General features: G+C 40.1%; 1 protein-coding gene across 3 annotated transcripts in view; it reads left to right on the top strand.

Moving 5' to 3' along the window:
* LOC133606442 (sodium/calcium exchanger 1-like) overlaps positions 1-22672 on the top strand; it is a 132149-nt gene that overhangs the window by 62563 nt on the left and 46914 nt on the right. For all 3 annotated transcript variants that reach the window (XM_061960406.2, XM_061960404.2, XM_061960405.2), the window contains exons 2-10: positions 13219-13450; positions 13756-13895; positions 15558-15710; positions 15788-16015; positions 16095-16484; positions 17562-17672; positions 17772-17924; positions 19503-19599; positions 19668-19859. In XM_061960406.2, coding sequence (XP_061816390.2) covers positions 13309-13450; positions 13756-13895; positions 15558-15710; positions 15788-16015; positions 16095-16484; positions 17562-17672; positions 17772-17924; positions 19503-19599; positions 19668-19859 — 1606 coding nt within the window. In that variant the 5' untranslated portion in view covers positions 13219-13308. The remainder of the gene's footprint in view (positions 1-13218; positions 13451-13755; positions 13896-15557; positions 15711-15787; positions 16016-16094; positions 16485-17561; positions 17673-17771; positions 17925-19502; positions 19600-19667; positions 19860-22672) is intronic.

Raw genomic sequence — 22672 nt, 5'->3', positions numbered from 1 at the left:
AAACATATACAAATAAAATGTATAAGTATAAAAATGTGACATACAAATAAATCAAGAATTCGTATAAATAAACTTGTATTTGTAAATATATTTTTGAGATTTGAATATAAATATGCTTGATTTTGTATTTGTATTGAATTTGCATATGTAAATCGCTTCTTTGCTTTTGTGTTGAAGAGACATTCCTACCACAAACCAGATGCACAAATAAATGTGGAGTTACACACTCCCCTGAACAACCAGCAGAGGGCACTGCAACCAGAGCGGTCTGAAATGGTCAGACACTGGCAAGCCAATCGGAGGCACACTAGGGAGGGTCATATAGTGGATTAAATGGATGGGTAAGTAAAAACTAGTATTGATAATTGTTTCAGGTGTGTTGTAGTAGTTCCATGGTTGTATCGACTAGATAGTTTAGTCAGTCACTCAGCTTTTACAGGTGTTGATGTGACGAGAGTATGGGACTGCCTGGTTGTGGTGGTCCATTCCCAGCTGTATGATCGGTGTCAGAGCTTGGTCTGCATTGCCGGCAGTAAGTCGGACACGTTTCCAGGATTAGGTCTCTGCTTTTTGCAGATGATGTGGTCGTGATGGCTTCATCTGGCCAGGATCTTCAGCTCTTGCTGGATCGGTTCGCAGACGAGTGTGAAGCGACTGGGATGACAATCAACACCTCCAAGTTTGAGTTCATAGCTCTCCCTCGGGAAAGGGTGGAGTGCATTCTCTGGGTTGGAAAGGAGATCTTGCCCAAGTGGAGGAGTTCAAGTACCTCAGAGTATTGTTCACGAGTGAGGGAAGAGTGGATCGTGAGATCGACAGGGGAATCGGTCAGCATCTGCAGTGATACAGATCCTGTATCGATCTGTCGTGGTGAAGAAAAACCTGAGCCGGAAGGCAAAGCTCTCACTTTACCGGTCAATCCATGTTCCTTTCCTCACTTATGGTCATGAGCTTTGGGTTATGACCGAAAGGACAAGATCTTATTTCGAGTATCAATCCTATACAAATACCCACCTTGGCATCAATACTATATATATTAAGATCAATACGCCCAGCCCTTTAGATAATTTTTGTTCACATAAGATTTCGGACTTGGAGGACTAGAGTCTGGCTCTGTAGCGGTACAGAATTGTCGTACTGTGTTGTGTCCATATTATCGCAACACAAAACATGCATAAAGATGAAAACTGCTCAATGCCTTCTTATTTGTCTTTATGTGTGGGGTCTGTAACAGATAAAAAAAATATCTTTAGATTTAGAAAATCTTTGTGTGTACCATCCTTTATAAAGCACTTAGAGACAATCACCCATAGGTGATCCTACTAATTATGTCCCTCAAGGTGTATTATACAGTGCACACCATAAGCATGATTATTTATTTATTTTATTTTGTATTCATTTTCTTGGTCCAAAAAGAAACTGCATGTAACTGTAAGCGTGTTTAAAATAAACCGATACAATTACCATAATGGCAAAAATGTCTTTGTTGTCAAAAAGTGTACTTCAATTGCTCCACTGGAGAAGTGAGCGATAAGTAGGGATTAATGCATCTTCCGCTTATCTTCGCTTCTCTCTTTCCCCCTTGTCCTTACTGCCGACAGCCGTACAAACAAATTAAATGTCTCCGGGTGACAAGGCGGCGTTGTGGAGCCGTCTTATCCAGCTGTACAGGTGATGGAGGGAGGCCCAACAAAAGAGGTCGTGGGGCTTTGAAAAGGTTGGAAGACAAGCATAGGCTAAATCGGGCTAATTTATGCCGCTGCTGTTTAGGACACCAACGGACAGATTCATGCTTCATTATCTGGATTGATCACAAACCACGTCACTGTTTTCCACAAAAACCTGATAAGTAAATACAGTGAAAACTAAAACCAATGTCCTTTTTGTTGTTTGTAATGCACAGTATCGCCACCTTAAGGACTGGAGTGACAGCTCCAATATTTTCCCTAAAGAGGTCTTAACTTTTAGTAATTTTGTTTTATTACAAAATACTCAATGTTGTGTACAAGGCAGTATTAATTTATTTTATTGTTTTTCTATTGTTTTTTCAGAGACAGTGTAAAAGTATTCTTATTTCTGCAAATGCACTAGAATAAGCCAAAATGCTATTTTTCATCTGAACAAATCTTAAAATGGTCTCCCTAAAAACAACAGCATAACAATAACATAGTAGAGCTGTAAAAATAGACACAACTTAAGCCTCCTAAGGAAAACATCAGTAGAAGAGGACTAAAAATATATTATAGCAGCCTACCTTCTTATTTACTCGGGTCTGCTCTTCTTTCTCCAGGTTCCACAAGTTCGGACTCAGTCTTTCTCCCCTCGTGGGTGCTCCTGATTTTCAGAATTGCGTTTAGCTTGAGTCTTTTAATGTTTTCCATCCAAACTCCGCCCATAAAAATGATTACTGCAAATTACATTCCTCTTGCTTGGTCTGTCAAATTTTGCACAAGTCAATTTATTAACTGGATAGTTCCATACTTTCCTCATATTCCCACCATTTGGAAATGTATGCAGGCTGACCCTCTCTTTAGTTGCATTGTTACAACCTGCAACAATGTATCTGGCAGACATATTTGCTAATTCCTTCAAATTATGCGCAAAAATATTGTGATTCAATATGACATTGCCTCCAGTCTTCTGTAGGTACGGATGGACATTTATAAGATTTTTCCTTTCCGATTCCACTTTTGATTCTGCTTAACGATTCGGTTCCTTAACGGTTCTCTTATTGAATCTTATTTGGAAAGAAAGAGGGGAAAAAAGTGGATTAGCCTCACTTGAGTTTAATTCAGGAGTAACATTACCTTACAAAGCCTACAGTGAGGTCACATATGGGTTGTACTTGTATAGCGCTTTTCTACCTTCAAGGTACTCAAAGCGCTTTGACACTACTTCCACATTTACCCATTCACACACACATTCACACACTGATGGAGGGAGCTGCCATGCAAGGTGCTAACCAGCACCCATCAGGAGCATACATAGTATGAAATAAAAATAGGTGCTTTTTTAAAAATAAATGTAATAAATATTGCTCTGTGGAATTTAACAAGATAAATGAAGTGGAAATTACACAATAATTTAACATTTAGTAACATGTGATATTAACTTATTACATGCAAAGTGAGATATTTCAAGCCTGTATTGGTTATAATTTTGATGATTATGGCTTACAGTTTATGAAAACCTTGAATTTAAAATCTCAGAAAATGTGCGGTTTCAAAAAGTGTATGTCAAGTTCATCAAAATGATGATAAAGGCTTGACATACCTCACTTTGCATTAAATGAGTTACTATCATTTGAAGTTAATTGCTGACATGAATGGACTAGTACACCATGTACACATTTTTTGAGTTTCACCTGTATAATATAATGACTGAGAGAAAATCTGATGGGGAGAAACATGCAACTTTTCTCTGATTACAATTGAACATTCACCTCCCGAAAAGTAGTAGTATCTACTCTAGCAAATGGGTGCAAGCTTTTTTCCACAAATTTAGTCGCTGCTTGGTGACATTTGTCTAGCGGCAGACGTGAACTGGGGCGAGTGCTGCCCGCCTCGGAGCCAGTCAGAATCTGTTTCTCGTCATGCTCATCTATTTGAGAAGGCATTCATTTCAAATTTAACAAATAATAGCGCTAACATGATAGGCGGTGAGTTAGTACCTGTTGTATTCAGATGACAAGCTAGCGTTACTGCTGCTTGAGATGAGAAAGGAGCGGTTCAAAAACGTGACTTTTATTTATAAATGTTGCACGCTGTGTGTTCAAATCTTTCAGCATATTACTCTTGATGAAACACTAGCTTTATAATTATTACATGTAGCGCTATTGCAATCTTTTCTTGTAAAAAGTTAGCGTTTGTTTCGACCGGGCGCTGCCTTTTTGCAATCTGCCATCCCCCCACCCGGAAGAACCATTAAGAGAATCGCTACACAAAATGGCAAGCGATTCCAATGAATTGATACACTGGGTTTTTCGATTCCAGTCCCTATCTGTAGGTTACGTCAGCAGGCTGATGCAGGCCAGTCCACAATTTTTGAGCTAAAAGTGGGAGTTCCAAAATGTGCCGGAAGCTTAAAATTCCTACAGTGTGTATTTTGGGGGGAATTTTACCTGGAGACCTATTTTTAGGTCCTGTCAGGAAGTGTAGGTGACGAACCCCAAGATGCAGAGATGGCAGACTTGATGCAGGAAAACATGACTTTTAATGTTAAAAATAAAATGCAGGAAAACAGGAATTAGGAATTAGGAACCAGGAAACAGGGGACAGCTAACAGGATACAAGAGACGAGGAACCAGGGAGAACTGGAGACAGCAAACAGTACACGGCATACAGCTAGTAATACTCCAGCCCTGACTGGAGGGCGAGGCAGGTATAAATAGTAGCCTGATTGGCAATTGCCACCAGGTGTGCCAGACTGCCAATCAGGTACAGGTGAGGGAAACAAGCGCTCAGGGAGACGTGCAGGAAAAGGAACCAAAATAAGAGCTCTGACAGGAAATAAAACACAAACACAGAGGAAAAAACAAAACATAACCAAACTGTCAGTGACAAGCTTGACAGGTCCAGAACTATGAAATAAATGTCAATGTTGTCAGAATTAGAGGGGTGCTTTAATGAACACATTCCAGATGTGTTATTAACCAGTTTTGTAGATGTTTTAAATAAATCTGCTTTCTTCTCCTTTTGGCCAAAAGTTTTCTTTCCCAACCACGCCTACTCTGTTGTAAATGGTCATGGGTTGAGGGTCGGCTACAGCCACCCCCAAAAAAAGTAATATAGGATATAATTGGATGAAAATTGGAAAATCTGGTGCTGAACTGTGTTCTTTTCATAAAACAGCTGTCCATGAAGTAATGAGTGCAAAGCGGCAGTGACTGTGAGGTAGGTCTTCAGCTCCCCTAAAAATGGTCCGGTTTAGATATACAGTTCTTACATTTACACAAAAACTTTATGGCTGCCATTTTTGAAACAAAGTGACACTAAGCAAGTTACCATGTATCAATTTGAATGTATTAACATTTTCTGAGATCATTTAATTTAATTTTTCAGTATAAAATGGTTCAAGTAAGTCAATTTTTTTTTGTTTAAATAAGGAATTTTATTATTATTATTTTTTCAGGCAAATGTATATACTTTTAATCTTTTTTGATACAAACTACAAAACAATGCTAACAAAATTATTTGTTTTAAGTTTATCTATATTTCTTTATTTTCTCTTTTCTTTATTGTTAATAAGAATACGATGTCTATGAATGTTCTCATTCATTCAGGTCATTGTCATCTCAGGGAATTCAATCGATCGCAACTGGACTGTTGGTTTGTCTTGGAAGAAGTTTCGCCTCTCATTTGAGTAGGCTTCATCAGTTCGTGTTGATAGAGTTAGATTGGTCATATCTAGTCTACAGGCTAGATCAATGTTGTGCAGAGGTGTACTTATATACATTTTATAGACAATTTTATACTATTTATAGTCATGCCGCAGTGTGTGTGTGTGTGTGTGTGTGTGTGGGGCGGGGGTGCTAAATGTTATCTTCTTCTTAGGGGGGGCGTAACAGAAAATACTTGGAAAGCAAAGTTATTATGTAAGAAATTTGTAAGATCACGTGTAAATCTTGTGAAGTTTTTTGTACCCGACCGTTCCCGAACTTTAGTAGTTATATACAAATAAAACCAGTGATAATCTATAAACACACCAACCTTATGGTATGGTGCTTAGAATAAGCATACAGTATACATAAGTCTGAAAAGTTGGGAATGTAGAACAGGGCCTTTTTAATTAATGCATGAAGCTCAACACCAAAATTCCTGCACATGATATGTGTATTTATGAAGATGCCGATCCAAACGAGGATCTTCTGGTTTTGTCTTCTTGTTTTGTCTTCAAAGCTGCATGTTAGAGAAGAGTCCAAAAAGAGAATTTTATTCCACGTCAACACTTTTGGGGGAAAGTGAAAGCAGCCAGACTGTTTCTTCTCCACATGAACTGCACTTCACCTCTCCCTTGCATTAGGCAAAATAGCAGCTCACTGAGGAGTTTCTTTTTCCTTGTTGGTGAAAACTGTAAGAGAAGCGATGGAATGAGGGCGAAGCGATGTGATCTACTGGATTACGCTGTTTGTCTTTTTCCGACTTAACCTCTGTGACCTTGGGATGTGGAATTGATCCGACTTTCTACACATAATATGACATAGGCTGACATCGACACTTAAGACAGTACGTGTGTGTGTGTGTGTGTGTGTGTGTGTGTGTGTGTGTGTGTGTGTGTGTGTGTGTGTGTGTGTGTGTGTGTGTGTGTGTGTGTGTGTGTGTGTGTGTGTGTGTGTGTGTGTGTGTGTGTGCGCCCAAGGCATTTGGATCACAAGCGTGTGTGCTTTAAAAGTGTGATGCATGCGACCTGTGGCTGTGTGTACATCAACATGTGTATTTGTCCTCAGAGTGATAGATGGGTCTTGTGGCAGACTCTTGTCTGTCTGCTGGATCATCTGTCATCAACTGCATGCAATAAGAATACCCTATTCCAGGGGTCACCAACCTTTTTGAAACCAAGAGCTACTTCTTGGGTACTGATTAATGCGAAGGGCTACCAGTTTCCATCCATCCATTTTCTACCGCTTATTCCTTTTGGGATCGCGGGGGGCGCTGGAGCCTATCTCAGCTACAATCGAGCGGAAGGCGGAGTACACCCTGGACAAGTCGCCACCTCATCGCAGGGGCTACCAGTTTGATACACACGCCAGAAATAGCCAATTTGCTCAATTTACCTTTAATTCTATGTTATTATTAATAATTAATGATATTTATCTTTGTGGAAACACTGATCATCTTAATGATTTCTCACAATAAATATATATAGAAGCAGATAAATATCAATATGCAACACTTTATTTTTATATTTCTCTAAGTGCACATTTTTCAAATTGAACATTTTCAAATGATCACTTCTAAGACAGTCTTGTGAAATCACAATATCCCATTTTAACTAGCTAGCCACTAACATTTTTTACCAAATCATGAATTACTTTGCACCATGTTTGTACAAATAATAACTCATGTAAAATACAAAAGCTAACTCTCAAATGTTTAAATAAATCATGTCACACTTTGAACTGGACACCAAATCTGTTATCTGTTTCTTTGTCAGTTAGTGAAGACCAAGTCTTTAAAATATTTTCTTGGATTTTCAAATTCTATTTGAGTTTTGTCTCTCTTAGAATTAAAAATGTCGAGCAAAGTGAGACCGGCTTGCTAGTAAATAAATAAAATCTAAAAAATAGAGGCCTTTTACTGGTAAGTGCTGCTATTTGAGCTATTTTTAGAACAGGCCAGCGGGCTACTCATCTGGTCCTTACGGGCTACCTGGTGCCCGCGGGCACCGCGTTGGTGACCCCTGCCCTATTCACAGTGACAGTAAGGAGTAAAGTGATAAACATGAACATAAATCTGCACATTTAACCCCAGCCACACCAAAATAAGCTTTTGAAGTAGTTTTGGGAAATCCCATTAGCACATAAAAAGGCTATGCAAACATTTTTTTGGAGGTGGAGGCCAATGTGTATTGTATGCATTTTATTTTACAATGCAGCTGGGGCTCCAGCATCCTCCGTGACTCCTTAAAGGGACAAGCGGTAAGAAAATGGATGGATGGATGGAACTTAAGAGTGTTTTATTATAGGCGCTGTCTCGAAGCTAATTGTTATGCCTTAAGTCGCAAGCAAAAATTTGAATTACGAGCATCCCTGCCATTTGTTGGCCAAGCAAATGCCACAGTGAACCCCGTAAGATCAGACCAAAAGATCTGGTCTTATTCGCTCGCATTAGCTTATAGCCAGAGATCGACGTAACTTTGTTTTCTAACCATGGGGGGGGGAAAAGTGTGAAGGACAGTGCTGAGAAGAACATGCAGATGATTTAAATTCATTGAAATAAAAAATAAATATAAAACAAAAATATGACAGAATGTATCGCCAACTTGGCAAAGCGTAGCACTGCTCGTCTGCACCATACTGAAGCAGAATGTGTCCGTAACGTCAGCCAAGGATGTTAAAGAAATATCTAAATGGCTGACATTAATCCATGAAAATAAGGGGAAGCATTTGGAAGGAGATACCTTTAGAACTCTACTTTCCAAGCTACGTACTGTATTTTCCCGACTATAGAGAGCACCGGTATTTAATCCTCACCCACCAAATTTTAAAGAAATAAATATTTTTTAAAGATAGTAGTCGCACCAGACCATAAGCCGCACATATGTACGAAATATTTTGTAAATATTTATTTACATAGCTTAATTGTTCCCAAATGGTGCCTGTCACACGGCAGTAAAACAGCTGATCAACCAAAACAGAAGTCATCGTTATGGACCGACTAGCTGTGGAAGCTAGTGGGAAGCAACTCAGAAACTCTATCGACAAAACGGGATACACTTTTGGTTCAAGGCGTAAAACAGGAAGTGCAATTTCGACCTGTGACACCTGCAGTGAGCAAACTCGTCCTAAAAGATGGCCCCATAGCACAAACAATAACACACCTTTTTAGTATGTCTGTCAATGTTTACTGAAAACTATTTGTTGAATACAAAACATTAATCCATGAATTAGACACACTGTTTTACAAGCCTCAGTGTTCAAAGCGTGAGGAAAAAATATGGTGAATGCTGTAAATGTTTATAACATTGCGTTTTTCATACACTATTTGTTTTATCTAGAAGTTTGTTTTTCATTATTAAAGGCACATTTTGGTGTTTTTGGGGCGAGGCATTTCAATTAATTTGATTTAATTTAAATGGGAAATGTTGATTTGATATACAAGTGTTTTGAGGCAAGAGCTCTGTCACAGAACCAATTTAGCTTGTAAATTGAGGTTCTACTGTATATATATCATTTAATGTTGTTTTTTGTTTATGTTAATACATTGTTTGTATTTGTTTCCAATTTATAGATGCATTATTATTATTGTCAAATAGTTATTATCATAATGACTTGAATATATCAATCAAGAGATTTGTATGTGCAAACCAACAGGTGGCACTTTTATTACTGTGACTCCCACTCACAATTGTGGTCTTATTTTCAGAGGCGTCTTCTATCCAGGTCAATTTATTAACAAACAAGTTTGTCCCGAGGCAGGGCCATTGTGCTTTAACTGTGTACTTTCATCCACGAGTGCCAGACTGGGATACATTGTGGTCGTCTACCGTGAAATTATAGTTACAGTATAAAGTATAATTCTAAGTAGCTAAAGAAAAATTCTGACCTCAATCTTGCATAAGATTCCGTCCTATATGTGAGCCTGTGTGTGTGCGTACTTCCTGTATGGTGATTCATGTGCACTTCAGTGTGCCGTTCAGCCCGGCTGCTTTTCCTTCTACTGGGCTGGCATTTAATCCAGGTCCCGAGCGCCTGCCCGAACTTCACAGCGTTGCCTAACAGGCTTGGACAGCTGCATCCGCGGCCCCGGTAGGAAATGATCACAATCGCCCTCAAATCTGACTAATTACGCAGTACGTCGGTTCAATGGCTGTATAATCCCAGAGCCGCTGATTCCACACTTTAGTTTATTATTGCCTGCTTTCCCTCTGGGCTTTTATCAACATTCTTGTTTTTCCCCCGTATTGACTAAAACAAAGGGGGAGGAGATAAGGAAAGAAGAGGGATGGGTGAAGATATGCTGGAAAAAAACAGCATCCATGTTTTACCTCAATAAAAAACGTGTTTGTTAGAAGGTAAAATGAACATTGGCGCTGAGCAAGCGCCTGGTGCTGATAGGGTTTATTGTCCTTTTTTGTCGTTACAGTCAACTTGCATGAGGGCCAAGTGGTGCAAACAGAACTCCAGGAGGTCCAGTGTCTTTCAAATAGGTTTGCAGTCTGGAAGGAGCTAATGAGGACAGGTGGCAGCTTAAAAAAAGATCTTTGATAATGAACTTTAATGCAGTCTGTGATGAAGATTATTTCAAATCCTGCAGCTTTGCACTATCCAATAGCAATATCACGGATTTATGCAAATGACTTAACAAAAGTATATATTCCAAATATTTGACAGGCAAACTCAGGCCTCAAAATGTACTCATGTCTTTTTAAGAGGAAACTGGCAAGGGAGTCAGAGTGTCAGAGCCTGCAAAGCGAATCAAAAGTCATTTAACCCCTCAGACAACTTTAGCCCTTTGCTGTGTGTGTGTGTGTGTGTGTGTGTGTGTGTGTGTGTGTGTGTGTGTGTGTGTGTGTGTGTGTGTGTGTGTGTGTGTGTGTGTGTGTGTGTGTGTGTGTGTGTGTGTGTGTGTGTGTGTGTGTGTGTGTGTGTGTGTGTGTGTTGAGTCATGGTGCCAAACGAGGCAGAACAGCAGAGCGCAGCTGATGTGATATGAATCAACAAGCATGGTCAATCAAGAAGTCAACACTTGTACATGCGCGCATCTGTATAAATGTGTATATATAAATGTGTGTGTGTGTGTGTGTGTGTGTGTATGTGTGTGTGTGTGTGTGCGTGCGTGCGTGTGTGTTTTATCCTTTTTTTTTCTTGCAGGCAAACACTTTTCTTAACTCTCTGAATGTACAGTATTCCACCTCCTCCTGATCATCTTTACTAGCAGCCACTAACCGCTTCATTACGTACACCTTAATTTATTGAAGCAATGCTCATTAATATCGCCTCAATTCTTCCATCAAACACCTTTGGGGTGGATTATTAAGCCCCTCTCTCAGGTGCAACAGTGGCCACCTCTCACCTCACAAATTCTCCAAAATTATGAGTATGTTTGCACAGAAATGCATGTTGTGTTTTTTTTTTTAACCCAGTGACACGTTGTTGACCTCACAAGATAGATGGAGACAAGGTCAACTACCCCCTGCTACTGTCACCACACATGACTAACTGTGCCTGTGCCTGTGCCTGTGTCTATGTGTGCGCGTGCGTGTGCGTGTGCGTGTGAAGGTGTAGCATGTGCACAGCTGTAGCATGTGCACAGCTGATGCTGTTTGTGAGGTTTGCACGCCCACAAATAGCCATGTGTGCCTTTCCTGCACGCACAAGCGCCACCGTTATTGTTGCTGTTTAATTGACTCGTGCGGAAAACATTTGCACACAAAATGAAGTCCGCTTTGTCCACCTGCCGTTATCATTATTACCCTGTACAGTGTGCATAAAAAACAAACACCCTTTGGCCTTTTTTCTTTTTTTTAATATTGATTGATTGATTGAGACTTTTATTAGTAGGTTGCACAGTGAAGTACATATTCCGTACAATTGACCACTAAATGGTAACACCCGAATAAGTTTTTCGACTTGTTTAAGTCGGGGTCCACTTAAATTCATTCATGATACAGATATATACTATCAGATATATACTATCATCATAATACAGTCATCACAGAAGATCATCACATTGAATTATTTACATTATTTACAATCAGGGGTGTGGAGGGGTGCGGGGGGGGGGGGGGGGGGGGGGGGGGGTTTGGTTGTTATCATCAGTCATCAACAATTGAGAACAGAGAAATGGACATTGAAACAGTGTAGGTCTGACTTGGTAGGATATGGACAGCAAGTAGTGGGCAGAGAGAGAGAGAGAGAGAGAGAGAGAGAGAGAGAGAGAGAGATCAGAAGGCATATAGTGTGTAGGTGTACCTACTGTAGTGACCGAGTAAATCTATATACTGTTTATGAAGTTTATGTCTGGGGAAAAAATAGCGGAGATGACTTCCATATGTATTTAAACAGTGTACATTTTTAAAAGATACATTAATACATTAGATACATTACAGGGCAGCATGGTGGGACAGGGGTTAGTGCATGTGCCTCACAATACGAAGGTCCTGGGTTCGATCCTGGGCTCGGGATCTTTCTGTGTGGAGTTTGCATGTTCTCCCCGTGACTGCAAAGACATGCACCTGAGGATAGGTTGATTGGCAACACTAAATTGGCCCTAGTGTGTGAATGTGAGTGTGAATGTTGTCTGTCTATCTGTGTTGGCCCTGCGATGGGGTGGCGACTTGTCCAGGGTGTACCCCGCCTACCGCCCAAATGCAGCTGAGATAGGCTCCATCACCCCCCGCGAGCCCGAAAGGGACAACCAGTAGAAAATGGGTGGATGGATGGACATTTGGAGTGGGTGGGGCAAGGTTTCATTTGCACTCTGGAATGCCTCCAGAATCGAAAATCTTGCAGACATGCTCAAAAAATGGATTATTAAAGGTCCTGTGGAACAACATTTTCACAAAATGTACACCAGGGCATATCCAATACATAATGTAGAACACAAGGACGTGTGTTCAATGTATATCAGAATCATCATAGGTCCCCTTTAATTATCACAAGAGGACTGTAGATGCAGTTGAAGTGTCATGAATGGTCAGCATCTGACAGCGGCGTAGCTCGGTTGGTAGAGCGGCCGTGCCAGCAACTTGAGGGTTCCAGGTTCGATCCACGCTTCCGCCATCCTAGTCACTGCTATTGTGTCTTTGGGCAAAATACTTTACCACCTGCTCCCAGTGCCACCCACACTGGTTTAAATGTAACTTAGATAATGGGTTTAACTATGTAAAGCGCTTTGAGTCACTAGGGAAAAGTGTAATATAAATATAATTTACTTCACTTTATCAAGCTCTGTATGCACCTTAAAAATCTTGCTACTTTTGGTGTAAAAAGCATGCGTGTTGCACCTGTTGTTTACAATCAGTGCTGTTAATTCTGGCTGAGCAATTTGCTCCTTTCCACTATTACACCATTGGCTCTACTGCTGCTTTGTTGAGCAGTATACTTGATAATTAACTCGCTGGAATAAAAAAGACAATATAACGTACATCCATAAACGTGGACGCATGTGAAAAAGTGCAATATATTTATCTGTACAGTAATCTATTTATTTATTTATATATATTTATATATATTTGTTTATTTTATATATATATTATATATATTATTTATATACTGTATATTTATTTATTTATACATGCACCTTATTGCTTTTTTATCCTGCACTACCATGAGCTTATGTAACGAAATTTCGTTCTTATCTGTGCTGTAAAGTTCAAATTTGAATGACAATAAAAAGGAAGTCTAAGTCTAAGTCTAATAATTGATGGTGTATTGGAGATGCTTAGTTGTTTGAATTGTGTTCCCCAGTTATTGTCTTTGTGTTTAAGGTAAATCAACAGTCGATAATTAGAGAACTTACAGTATCTTTTCTCTAATTTCCCGCTTTTTCTTTGCAGGTTTGACCCCGCCCTGAGTGGACCTAAGGCGTCTTCCTGCAGAGTCCAGTTGGCAGGCAGGCTGCACCACCAGAACTGGATCCAGCAGCCATGTCGAAGTCTCCTTCCTATCTCATCCCTTCTTTCCCCTTCCTTTTCTTTGCCTCCTTTGTTTTCCTCCTATCCTGCTCTGGATCCGTCCAAGCACACTCACCTCAGAACTGCTCAGCCGGGGGTGACCCATGTCAAGATGGTGGGTTGTTTGTCAATACCAGTGGGGAATGATTTTTCTTGCAAAAACATGTTTCAAATATATGCTTAGTTGCTGATAACCAGCTGGGTACAATGGTAATGTGCGCCATACTACTATATACAACTTACATAAATATTATATATTTCCATCATTGATGATATGTGTGCTGTGGCCGTGTAGCCACCTCAGTGACATAATCCCCTGATCATGTCCTCAACATCACATGCCTCATCAAAAGGGCTCCACTCTGCTTATAATTCCTCTAGTATCATATTTTGACTTATTTATTTTCCCCTTCATTTCAGGCGTGCTGCTGCCTGTGTGGAACCCCCAGAACCCTTCGGTGGGCGACAAAGTGGCACGGGCCATTGTTTACTTCGTTGCGCTCGTCTATATGTTCCTGGGAATGAGCATAATAGCAGACAGATTCATGTCCTCCATAGAGGTAGGTTGGACGAACATTCACATTATTGCTAATGTGTATCTTTACTATGAAATATTGTACTGTGCAGTTCTGCTGTCCTCAATGCTCCACACAGCCACTAGGGGCATATCAACTTAGTAAAAGCCAGAGTATGGCCAGCTAAACAACGAGCGCCATGACTGCTACCAAGGACGTGTGCGACTGTCGTTTTTCGGCTGTCAATTGCTGTCGTTTTGACATTAGTTTTTCTGACATAATAAATCAAAATGATATGTCTTTATATAGTTCTAAACATACTCCAGCTCATAAACGTACAATAAAACATGCTTTAATGTGACCAGCAGGCACACTAACATGCACCTGACGGCGCAATAAACGTTAAAAAAAATACACAGAACAACCAAAAAAATAACTGATTACCCTCATTTTGCCAAAATCTTTATTAGCTTTGGACCAACAATCACGGAGAAAATCTGACTTTTGCGTGAAGTATGTCAACTGTTGTGGCTGCCTTATGGAGTTTAATTACTGTCTTTGTTACAAAAGCTTTTTTTGACACTGAATATATTTAACTGAAAATTGTCATTTGAATTTTGTGAACTGACTTGTCAAAGTATGCTGACAATTTAATTGAAAACAAGTTTGTTAGCAAAACGTGTGTGTTTAAAAATCCAGGAAAAAACAAAAAATTCAGTGCTGAAACATTCTGTGTAAAAAAAATCAGTGTATAAAAATTCAGTTTAAAAAAATTCAGTGCTGAAAAATCGATCCTGTCTCAGAACCGGCCAATGAGTTGTCAAGTTTGAAGTCACATGACACGGGTCTTGCAAAACAGGCAGTTAACTGGGCTACTTGAGCATAATACAACATAATAAACATTTCAATGTGGCCGACTGGATATTTTCAAGCTATAGAAATTATTCTAATGATTAAATTCTGCACTTTTGAGTGACATACCAAGCTCTACTTCATGCACACCAGGCACGAACAGAGTGGCACCGAGTGAGCGGGGCTAGTTTACACAGCAAAAAGCCGGATAGCAAGTGTCAGACAGAGGCAGATTTCTTCAACTAAATTCTGCAGAACACTAATATCATATCAAATATGTGGATGTTTTTTTTACCCTTGGCGTTATGTTTTGACATATTTGTTGCAAGTTGTTCTTGCTGGATTATAAAAGATGTCGGTCAAGGAAGTGGTCTGGAAAGTAGAGGAGCAATGGTCATATATTCTCAATATTCAGTGTTTTATTGTTCATAGTTAATATTGTAAATCCCACATTCTGTATTTGAATGTACATTCTGAGTGTCTTATTCAGTAAAAACTGAACAGAACAATGGAATAAACTTTATCTTAGGGTGTTCAATCGATCACAACTGGACTGCTTGGATTGTCTTGGAAGACGTTTCGCCGCTCATCAGTTTGTTTTCAGATGGCCAATCTATCATCTATCATCCGCTGAGGAGCAACATTTTAAAGTGCATGTAGAGCTAGATAAAGGAACAGGCAGTTGCGGGATCACAGGGTTTCCTGGTTGCCATAGCTGTATGTGTTTTTTGACACAGGTGTTAATTAGAAAGCCCTGTGGGTATTCGCTCTTGTAGATCACTATGGGTAATCTCTAGTTTTTAGTAAGCTTTGCTGTCCTTAATGAGTGCCCCCCCCCCCCCCCTCCTGGTTTAGGTCATAACATCCCAGGAGAAAGAGATAACCATAAAGAGGCCCAATGGCGAGACTACCACCACCACTGTAAGGATCTGGAATGAGACAGTCTCCAATCTGACCCTCATGGCGCTGGGCTCGAGTGCACCTGAGATTCTGCTGTCCGTCATTGAGGTGAGTCCTTAAAGGCTCACCTTAAAGGCCAAGCGTCACAATGGGTACACTTATTTGGACTTTCTGTCTCTCCACAGGTGTGCGGTCACGGCTTCACAGCGGGATCTCTGGGCCCGAGCACCATCGTGGGCAGCGCCGCCTTCAACATGTTTGTCATTATCGCGCTGTGCGTCTACGTGGTGCCTGATGGCGAGACGCGCAAGATTAAACACCTGCGGGTGTTTTTCGTCACGGCCGCCTGGAGCATCTTTGCGTATATTTGGCTGTACCTCATTCTCAGCGTCTTCTCTCCTGGCGAGGTGGAGGTGAGGAGGAAGATGACAACAAAGAAGCAGTCTAACCACAAGGAGGCGACGTAGAAAAATGTGTTTATTTTTTTTTTAGCTGTGGGAGGCGGTGCTGACCTTCCTGTTCTTCCCCCTGTGCGTGGTCCAAGCCTGGGTGGCCGACCGCCGCCTCCTCTTCTACAAGTATGCCCGCAAGCGTTACCGCGCCGACAAGCACCGAGGTGTCATCATTGAGACGGAAGGGGGACCGGATGGAGGCGTGAGCGGGGTGCTGGGCCCGGGCGGCTTCACCAAGATGGACATGCTGGAGCTGGATGGCCAGATGGCGCTCAACTGCAGCGGGATGGACGGCGGAATGATGGAAGAGGGAGGGGCTAAGGATGAGGAGGACGAGGCTCGGCGGGACATGGCGAGGACTCTGAAGGACCTCAAACAGCGGCACCCAGATAAAGACATGGAACAGCTAATTGAAATGGCCAACTATCAGGTAAAGATGCATGCAGCCATCATAAACCCTTTTGCAAATTTAAGATTGACAATACACAGTTACTCTTAGGCTCTAAAAGGGACCCGCTCATAAACGTGTCATAAGTCAGAAATATTTTTGTTTTACTTTCGTTGCTTCAAATCTTTTAACAACTTCAGATCCATCTATTGATATAAAGTAATTATTTATTTGTTGGGGTTTTTTATGTTGTATGGCCTCATTGTCATAAATGAAAATAGTTTTTAATAATGGGAAAATGCTATATATGCATTTTTTCTAAAAAAAAACAAACAAACAAAAAACTTACAGGGTGGAATATTTGAGGTTAGTCAATAATTCATGACAACACTGATTTTGATACAGTAGGCAAGTAGACAAAAATATTATTTGTACAGTTCCTACTGGGCTGATCTAGAATGCAAGAGAAAGCAGGCACAGCTTGGTTGAGTATTTTGTATATATCTGCCATGTTATATATGCTCGCCCAAAATCTTTTTAATCGCATAACAGTGGTTTAATGGAAGTTTTTACACTCATCAAAGCTCTAAGAATTATGCATCATGGTTTTATGGCGCCATTTGGTGTTTAAGGTATGCAATTACACCAAAACATTTTTTATTCTGTGTTTAATCAGCAAGAATGAGAGTCATTCAGTTTTCATGAAAAAGGCATAGTGCTGTAACAGGATTACAGTCTGTCAAAAAGTAGCAGTTATAATGGGAGTCAGGCGGGTCAAAGGAGGTCTTAAGAGAAAGTGTGTATGCTTTTTATACCCTATTCTAACAATGTTGCAATCAAAAGCACAATGCAATTTTATGTATATAAAAAAAACCTCCCTGGTGAAATTTCAGATTGCGAACCTCCAAACTGAACAGTCAAATCACATAAGAAACACATGTAATGCCCGTTTTGCACCCTAGGGTTTCACAAGGGTTAAGACATACCTCAAAAAGTATATGCATCTCATTCTCCTGATAACCTCCCAAAACACTCAAACAAGGCGGATTCACACCTCAACTTTAACATTTGAACAAGATTTGTTAATGTTTTTTTAAAATAGTAATTTTTGTCCATCAGGTTCTGATGCAGCAACAGAAGAGCCGAGCGTTCTATCGTATCCAAGCAACCAGGATGATGATCGGAGCCGGCAACATCCTCAAGAAGCATGCTGCAGACCAGGCTCGCAAGGTAAAGCAAGTTAACCTAAATTAAGTTAGACTATGTATTATTATTTTTTATTTTTTATTTTTTTATTTATTCTATATTTATGTGTATTTTCACCTGCAGGTGGTGAGCAGCCATGAGATTCAAGCCCAAGAGGATGACCCGCACACGGTCAGGCTGGAGTTCGAGCCCCCTTTGTACCAGTGCTTCGAGAACTGCGGCTCTCTCAAGCTGACTGTCTCCAGACGCGGAGGAGATGCTGGAGTCACCGTCAAGGTGGGTGCAGTATATAAGACACATGTCTTAATGCGTCTGAGTCTGTGTGTGCATGTGTGTGTTTTTAATGGTAGACCAAACAGACAAACAAAAATCCACTCACATCTCTGGCTTTTTTCCCGGCCTCCATCTGATTTTAGATCATTAGATGTTCTCACCTCTAAAGAGCTCTGGGAGAGGGATGAAGAGAGCGTGGGAGAGAACAAGTGTTGAATGTGTTGAATACACTTCTTAATCTCTACCAGCAGGGGAACACAATTGAACAGCCATTGATTAAATGTATCGGCTTAAATTCCAACTAATGTTCTTAAAACTGCTATGATGTCCCGCAAGAATGTTTTATTTATGAAGTGTGTGAGTCTGCTGGCATGGTTATGCAAGAAGTACATGAAAAACTGCATTTTTGCTTCTTTTTTTTTTTTTTAAGTCTTGCATCCCCAACCCCCCAACTCTCTCTCAGAGGGATTATGCAAAAGCTACCAAGCTGCCTTTTACGGGTGTAGTGAAGCATGAAGCCATGAAGGAAGCATCACATTAGGCGGAATTATGAAGGTTTCAGCATAACAAAAAACCGCAATAAATATTTAAATGTGTGTACAGAAAATATTTTCGGGTATAACAGTCCATGTATTCGTATTTAGATGTTTCTGTACGGAACCTTTCGTTCAGTACAGAGGTGAACCGATTGTCCACACGGTACTCATTGAAAGTGAACATTTGATACAGGTGTGGAGTTCCAGACTATCTATCAGGCCAGAAGAGTGTCCCAATCTTTAGCTAGCTGGGGTCCTGGCTAGCGATAGTGCCAAGGAGAATCCAGAGCTTGAAAATCCTCTTCTACATTAAAGTGTCCTGTTTGAGAACTCTTGGGCTTCCTGGTAAAAACAAGGGAATAAGACAAAACTTGCGTGCTGCCATTGTTCGGTAGACGTTTTAAGCTAGAACTCTTAATGCTGCTCTTCAGCCAATAAGGTACTTTTATATAATAATAATTAAATAATAAGACTTATATTTTAAACTGTACTTGTCTGCATCATTTCACTTTCCCCCCCAAAAAAGTGTTGTCCAAAGTGTGGCACTGGACTCAATTTCAGTCCACCGCTTGTTTTTTTTATTGTACCTTGGCTTATAATAAAAATAGAAAAAACATTACTTAATTATGAATTATATATGTTATTAAATATTTCATTGATTTGGGTAAAGCAACGCGTACATGGCTGATGATATATTTGACAAGATTGGTCTTTAGCATCTTTAATGCATAAAATGTATGGAAAGTGACTCATATGATGACAAACCAATAAAAAGAAAAAAAATCAATAAAGGCAAGCAGTTTCAACCTCGACTTTAAAACATTGGTATGTACTGTATTGGGCCTATGCTGTACTGTTACACCCCTGATTATAAATTGTACATTTAAACCAATATCATTGACATTAATACAGAAATTGGGCTTGTGCTGAAATCAGAGGATTCAATTCAAAGTAGATTTTTTTTACAATTGTCTCCTTTGGACCTGTTCCCCACCGCCCACCAGCTCTCCATTTTTGCGTTCCTGTCCCGTCTACCCGCCTGCAGGTGGATTATCGCACCGAGGATGGCACGGCCAACGCCGGCTCAGATTACGAGTTTGCAGAAGGAACGCTTTTGTTCAAGCCTGGCGAGACTCTCAAAGGTACAAAAAAAACCAAGATGTCCACACCAGTACAAAAATATTCAAATGGGACCTTCTCGTTATTGCAGAGATCACCGTGGGGGTGATTGATGACGACATATTTGAGGAGGATGAGTACTTCTACGTGCATCTGAGCAATCCCCGACTGGTGGGCTACCCGGAGATCAACACCTCCCCTCAGGACGTGAGCTCCACCCCCAAGGCGGTGCTGGGTGACAACCACACTGCCACCGTGACCATTTATGACGACGACCATGCCGGTAAATTCCCTTTATGTAGTCTTTCATATGGTCAGTGTTGGGTTAGTTACTGAAAACCAGTAACTAGTTACAGTTACTAGTTACTTTATTTCAAAAGTAACTCAGTTACTAACTCAGTTACTTAAACCAAAAAGTAATGCGTTACTGTGAAAAGTAACTATTTAGTTACTTTTTTTTTTTTTTTTTTTTTTTTTTTTTTAAGGCCCCATTTAATGCCCTTTTAGCCTTCATTTTAGTACTGTTATTGCACTGGAGAATAATACAATCTGTTGATCAGCTTGACATGCATTTGCATCACTGAACTCTGCTAAGCAATGTGGTCTACATACAACACACAAAGACAAAGATATGTTTTAAAGGGCCAATTTGTTTCAGACCAGAACAAATTGACAAGCTATTTTAAATAGCTGCAACTTAACATACATAAGTAACAAACAGCATAATAACAACATAGCTGTAAAACAAGAAAGGCACACACTACATACATAAAGCCTAACCAGGCGTTTTTTTATCTCAAGGAATTCTGAAATAAAATCATGTCTGAAGCCCAGAACACTCTACACATTTCCCCACTTAGTTTAGAGAAAAGGAAATATTAGCCTGGCCCACCCTCTTTAGGTTTGTGAACTTTATAGTCTAAACATTTAGAGTGATGTGATAATCAAACACTCTAAAAGTCTAAAATGAAAGAGTATATAAGAGAATTGACAGTGTGTGTACCTTCAGTGTGCAGTGCCTCATTAAAATCCAGCCGCTGTTGGAGGTGGAGGTGAAGTGTGTGTCTCTTTACTAGCTTCGTCGAAGCATGTTGTTTTTGTAGCTGTTTCAGCATATTTGAAACTTACATTCAACTAAAATGTTCTTTTCTTTGTGGTCGATAAAAGAAACGTACTGAAAATATCTCCATTTTAAGAAACTCGGCTTCGGGGTTCGCCATGACGTCTTGATAGTAGACACAGACATGCCCCCTCCCACACACACACACACACACACACACACACACACACACACACACACACACACACGTACACACGTACACACAGACAGCGCGCGGCGCGCCTCTTTTTTGTCGCCTCTTCAGCAGCGCTGCAACACTCAGATCTTCTCAGTTTCTAGCCGATACTACATAAAAAATAACGCAAAATAACGCAGTAACGCATCATGTAGTAACGGTAACTGAGTTACTGAATATAAAAAATAACGCGTTAGATTACTAGTTACCGCCGATAGTAACGGCGTTACAGTAACGCGTTACTTTGTAACGCGTTAATCCCAACATTGCATATGGATATGGTTTTATGTAAGAGCCACAAAATATGTATTGCTTGTGTTTATTGTTTATTTTTTATGTTTTTCATTTATTTCCAACATGCATACAGTTACAAAATAATATATCACATACAGTATTTCCAGTATATCATTGCAACTTGTCCAAAAAAGAGTAGGAAGATGCAGAGCTTTTTTAATCTTACACCTTTTCCGTTTCATAGCGATTACTAGCATATTTGTTTGTTCACTTCCTATGCTCAATTTTTACCACAAATTAAATGACATAAAGTTCTCATATATGAATAGTTCAATTTTGATTCACATAATTAAATGAATAAGACTAATTTTGATAAGGTTCAAGATGTTTTTCAGGATTCTTAATTTGTAAACACTTTGAGTTTTTAAGGTTTCTTAAACTGGATCATGTTAATACATCATTTGACTTCTTTGCTTAATCTATTCCATAATTTAATTCCACATGCTAATATAGTGTACTAAAGGGTTTAAGTGTTGTACGTGCATACAAATGTTTTTAGTTGAAAAAAAAATCTAAGGTTATATTCAGTGTTGGGACTAACGCGTTACTTTGTAACGCGTTACTGTAATGCCGTTAGTTTCGGCGGTAACTAGTAATCTAACGCGTTATTTTTTTATATTTAGTAACTCAGTTACCGTTACTACATGATGCGTTACTGCGTTATTTTACGTTACTTTTTATGTAGTATACAGTGTGTTTTATCGGAGCGCTGCTCTGTCATCGTTCTGATTCTTCTTGTGTCACAAGCCGGAGAAGAGAGAGAGACATGCGCTCTGTGTGGGTGTGTCTGAGTGTGAGTGTGGGGAGCGAGGGGGGGGCGTGTCTGATCATGGCGGAGCCAGAAGTCGAGTTTGCTAACATGGAGATATTTTCACTACTTTTCTTTTGTCGAGCACAAAGAAAATAACATTTTAGTTAAATGTAAATTGTGCTTTGGATCAAAGATGCCATCTACTGCCCAAAACAGCAATTCAAATCTGCTGAAACAAGCTACATAGCAACATGCTTCGACGAAGCTAGTAAAGAGAGACAGAGACTCTGATGCCATTTCACCTCCACCACCACCACCATTCACCGCTGAAGGTACACACTCTGTCAATCAATGTTCCCTCTAATTGTTCATGTGTGAGCAAATGCAAAAAGTCCCTGAGCATTGAGTGGAGTCCATGTGAGCAACTTTAGACGTGCACACTGTGGCTACACCAGCAGCACACCTGTCCCAAACCTCACTAAATAACAACTTACATCTCCATCCATCCATCCATTTCCTACCGCTTGTCCCTTTCGGGGTCGCTGGAGCCTATCTCAGCTGCATTCGGGCGGAAGGCAGGGTACACCCTGGACAAGTCCCCACCTCATCACAGGGCCAACACAGATAGACAGACAACATTCTCTTATTATTATAATCAAATGACAGCAGTCATTTCCATTTCTAATATAAGTGTTTAGGCCCACTTATAATGACAATAACAAAAAATATTGTTTTTCATGAACTGTGTACTTGTAT

The sequence above is a fragment of the Nerophis lumbriciformis genome, linkage group LG05 (genome assembly GCF_033978685.3).
Source record: "Nerophis lumbriciformis linkage group LG05, RoL_Nlum_v2.1, whole genome shotgun sequence".
In the NCBI taxonomy this organism is placed as follows: domain Eukaryota; kingdom Metazoa; phylum Chordata; class Actinopteri; order Syngnathiformes; family Syngnathidae; genus Nerophis; species Nerophis lumbriciformis.
The sequence above is the reverse complement of the archived record's forward strand: the minus strand, read 5'-3'. Positions and strand labels throughout refer to the sequence as shown.